The sequence below is a fragment of the Halyomorpha halys genome, unplaced genomic scaffold (assembly GCF_000696795.3).
Source record: "Halyomorpha halys isolate HHAL.00 unplaced genomic scaffold, Hhal_1.1 Scaffold1059.1, whole genome shotgun sequence".
Lineage (NCBI taxonomy): Eukaryota > Metazoa > Arthropoda > Insecta > Hemiptera > Pentatomidae > Halyomorpha > Halyomorpha halys.
This window is the reverse complement of record NW_027108502.1, coordinates 47435-52228: the sequence shown is the minus strand read 5'-3', so window position 1 is coordinate 52228 and position 4794 is coordinate 47435. Positions and strand designations below refer to the sequence as shown.

The 4794-nt window shown below is 31.9% G+C and overlaps 1 protein-coding gene across 1 annotated transcript in view; it reads right to left on the bottom strand.

Moving 5' to 3' along the window:
• The window catches only part of DNAlig3 (DNA ligase 3), a gene marked incomplete at its 5' end in the record, with an annotated part of 68748 nt that overhangs the window by 62798 nt on the left and 1156 nt on the right, over positions 1-4794 (bottom strand). The window contains 2 exon segments of the mRNA XM_067046830.1: positions 12-33; positions 2627-2748. Coding sequence (XP_066902931.1) covers positions 12-33; positions 2627-2748 — 144 coding nt within the window.

The window sequence follows — 4794 nt, the reverse complement described above, 5'->3', positions numbered from 1 at the left end:
TTGTAATGAGCCAGTGGAGGCTGAGCAAGTGTGCTAAAGCCGCAAACACTTAACTTGAGTGAAGAATCTGGCCAGAACTCCAATTGTCCGTTTTTATTTTACAATAGGTCTCTTGTCCACTGCCGTTTCAACCTTCTAGGTGGGCTGTAGGGATGGGTGGAACTAGATAAGGTTTGAACCAAAGGATTACGATGATTGGAAAGGTTTATATGGAATTTTGAGAATTTACTGAAAGATATTAACAAATTAATGAGAATTAATTTTTTATCTAATCTCGGTTTCATGATCCTCGACTACCTTTCTTTGGACCACTTCGTATCCTTTTTTTTCCCTCTTCCAATATTGGTGAGATTTTTTAATGTTTTCCTATACGTATCTCTATCTAGGCAGTCGGTATATGAAATTTTAAGACTCTTTAATTCCTCTCTCATTTGCTTCGTGTATCTTCTCATGTTTTCGTAGCTAAAAATTTGTTTAAAGATCTTCTTATTCAATCTTTCCTCCTTCATCCTCTTAATGTGCCCATAGAACATCAGCCTTCTTATTCTCATCTCGGGTTTTTTTTCTTATCTTTTATTTTTCTGTAGATCTCTTCGTTAGATCTTACCCTGTAACCTTCTTGTGCTTTTCTGGAACCATAGTTTATTCTTAAGATACTCCTTTCAATTTTTAGCAGCTTTTCCAAGTTGGGTAAGCATGTGGTCTCCACCCCGTATAAGATCAGAGGCCATATCACAACGTTGTAATGCCTTAACTTTGCATCGGAGAAGAGGTTAATTTTTAAAAAGACTTAAATTTTCTGGTCACTGTTATTTTTCCATATTCAGTGTTTACTATTTTTTACTTCAGTAGTCATGGGCTCTGTTTTTTCGTATGATATTTGTAGGCCTGCTTTTTCTACTATTATTTGTAGGGTTCTACTTTTATTTTTTATTATTTACGTTTTAAATTGTTATCTAACACTTTTTTGTGATTCTTGTACGTTTATACTTTTCACGTTCCATCATATTTTGATTTTTTTTTTTTATAATTTAATTTGTTTATAAATTTTCACATCTTTTAATGATTTCCAGCCACAAATAAGTTTACTTTTATTTTATGTTATCAATTCTAATACTTTGTTACATTATTTTAGTTGTTTGTATTTTTTTTCACCCAAAAGAAGCCTTGGAAAGTCGGGCAAAAAGTTGGCTCGTAATAAATAGTTTATATAATATTTGAGTTATTTTGATCGCACCCGAACTATCTTCCTTTAACAAGGAATTAATTAATTAGAGAAAAATAAATAATTGTCAAATAAAAAAAACAATTTAAAAATAAATTTGAGTTTAACTAAACGAATAAGCTATAAAACGTGTTTAAACTAGAGGGTGCAGGGCGGTTACAGCAGTTGAAACAAAAAAAAAATTGTATACCCCCACATAGTACAAGAGCCCAAGAGGAGAAAAAAGAAGTTATTTCACCCTAATTTTTGATTACTTTAATGAAAACTGTGTATAAATACTAGTCAAAACTGACGATTCTGCCAAGTATAAGTAGGGGGAATAAAAAATGGCGGTTGTTTAAAAAAAATTAATTTTTCATTCAGATCTCTATATCTTTAAAACTACCAAGAATATTAGAAAACCTAAAAGAACATTATTTGAAGTAGAGTAAATTTTCTGAAATATTAGCCATAACAGAGCTGTTTACCCTCAATAGTTCTCGAGATATAGCTATTTAAAAAGCAAAATTTCATAAAAATGTACTGAAACATTAGTGGTTAGTTAATTTATTTTGAGAAATCTATATCTCAGGAACTATGTGACGTACAGATGTCTATTAGCATTCAAATTAAAGCTTCTTTAATGTACTATGAAGTAGTTCATGACGTTTATCTTCGTAGGAATAGTAATTTTTATATTTGCTAAATAAAATTAGTTTATAGTTATTTATTTTATGTGGATAATTTATATTCATAAGCGAATAACATAAACATTACTACCCCTAGGAGGATAAACGTTATATACTACTTTATAGCTCGTTAAAGTACCTTTTATTTGAGTGATAATAGACATCTGTACGTAGAATGGTTTTTGAGATATAGATTTATCTAACTAAATCCGCTAACTAATGATTTTTTTTTTTGTATTTGTAACTATTGAGCATAAATAGCTCTATGAGGGCCCATATTTTAGAAAATTTACTGTAATTTAAATGAAATCCTCATTTGGTTTTCTTGTGCTGAAGCTAATTTCAAAAGTATGGAGCTCCGAATGAAAAAATAATATATTTTTTCCGTTTGGATACAGCCACCATTTTTTATTCCCTCTACCTATACTTGGCAGCCTCATGAATTTTGACAAGTAATTTTTCATAATTTTCAGCCTTTTTCACCCTCGGCTCTTGTACTAATAGTTCAAAGAGCGTGCCAGTTTGACACGAGTTGGAACAGACCTATAGTCTAACTTGAAGTAGTTGGTATTACGAAGCTCTGCACAAGTTTTAACTTATACTGATAAGTAAACTTCTTGGATCCCGGCTAAGACGTAACTAACTTATAACTAATAACTACTTTAGGTTCGTTACAAAAAGTAGCAAGTACTACAGCTATTACAGAGTTAAGCTACAAGTAAATATCCCTGACTACTCACTTTCTGGCAGCCTTTTGAGAATCTCCTCTTGATCTTCTTCGGAAAGTTGGTCCCATCCGCCGATATCATCAACGCATTCTATCTTAGCGGTAGAAGCCCTCTGTTTAGCGAAAACCTATAAAATAGATTGAAAAGTTTATTTCTAGTGGATACTTTGTTAACCAATAATAAAGACTATAATATAATACCATATTATCATAATGATAAGAAGAGTTATGTTATACTATTGACTATAATTAGTCAAATATTAACAAAAATTAATAAGTAATGGATTAAACTAGATTTAACACATACATACCTGATCAGTAAGCGGCCACCGCCAAAATGTCAATACTGCAACAGTGTACTTACGATCAGTCACATATTTGAGAAATGTCATTTCTATTACATGAACCTGAGTAGATTGGGAGTAGGACCGAGTGTATCGAATGGTCTGAATGATGACCAGAAGAACGTGGAAATGGTCTTAGTTTTCTTAAAAAGAAATGGCCTTTTGAGGAAGATTTAAACCAGAAAATCTGTTATACGTAATAAAAAATACCAACAGAAGTAATTATTTAAATTTTTTTTCGAAATTATTTAAAGAGAAAAATAAAGTGAAATAGAATTATAAATATAAATGAAACAGAATTATAAACATAAATGAAACAGAATTATAAAGCGCGAAACATGGGCGTTGATGACCTCAGGGTTTTACGCCCTAAAGCCCCAGACAACAACAACTAGATTTAATTTTAGCACTAATAGACATCTTTACTTATATTAGTTGGAGATATGCAGTTTAAAAAAAAAAATTATATGTTTGAAAAATCTGTTACGCATATATTTTGGTGAATTTCTGAAAAACTATCAGACATAAAGATGTTTATTAGCGCTTAAATCAGAGCTAGGCAAATGCACCATAAAATAGTTCCTAATGACTTGCGTTCGGTATAGTTTCCATAATATTAGCTAAAATAAATTTTAAAAACATCGATTTCAAAAAAAAAAAATGGTTATTGAAAAACTGTAAATTGAAAAATATGTAGGATTAAGAGCGTATGTAGAGGTCAAATTTCTAAAAATACTGATTCAAGTAAGGTTAATTAATACATATAGTGCCTTGGATAGTTTTAAATTTATTCAGAAATGTATAAGTATATTTTCTGTAGATGATACACGAAATATTATTTTTAATTGAAAAACAAATTAAGTTGGCGACTGAAAAACTGCGCGTTTTGCATACTTAGGTTTTTATAGATATTTAGTATGTCAAGATTTTGAGTCCACCTAATTTCTATTTTTCTCAGGGTTTTCCTCCGAGTTATATGCAATCTATTTGTCATTTACAGTAGCACATGAAGTAAATGGCTCCTGCATTGTGATCTGTAGTGATTCTTACTCGAGCCTCATGGCTATTCAAAATTTCCAAATTTCGCACAACCCCACTGTTTTTTCCATCTTAACTTAAATACAAAAATCACATAAAAAAGTAAATTTCCTGTCATGCAGGTATAACGGGAAACGAACTGACTGACCCAGCTGCCAAAGAAGCATGCACCAGTGCCTTGAATGATGATTGTAACTTGGCGCTGTATGATTACCATAAATCGGTTCTGACCTAATGCAAGAAAGTATGGCGCTGTTTTTGGCCCACGGTGCCTGAAACAAATAAAATGAAGACAATACTTGATGATACTCAACTTCTATTGCCAATTCTCGAAAATCGCCGTGAACAATCCATCAAAACCCGACTCAGGATTGGTTATACAAGATTGACACACAAGCACCTTCTTTAAAGAAATCATTCACCGACATGTTATAGTTGTAAGTGTACCCTGACGATGGAGGATATCCTGGAACACTGTTCGCGGCTGGAATCATCAAGAACATGTTTTGGGCTCCGGGGACAACGTCAACCTTACTGCCAGAAAATTGAGAGAACCTGTTTAAGTTTCTAAGAGAGAACTATCTGTATCGAGAAATGTATCCACGAAATCAAGAATAAGGTGCCTCTAGCCCTGGAGTTGTATACGGCACCTAAAAAAACGCGCCTGACGTGACAACTTTACGCTAAATATTGAATAATAATATTAATAAAATAGACACACAATATTTGAATCAAGATATTTATTTTCCTTTACAAATGATATTTATATTTAACAATTAATTTCCATTATTC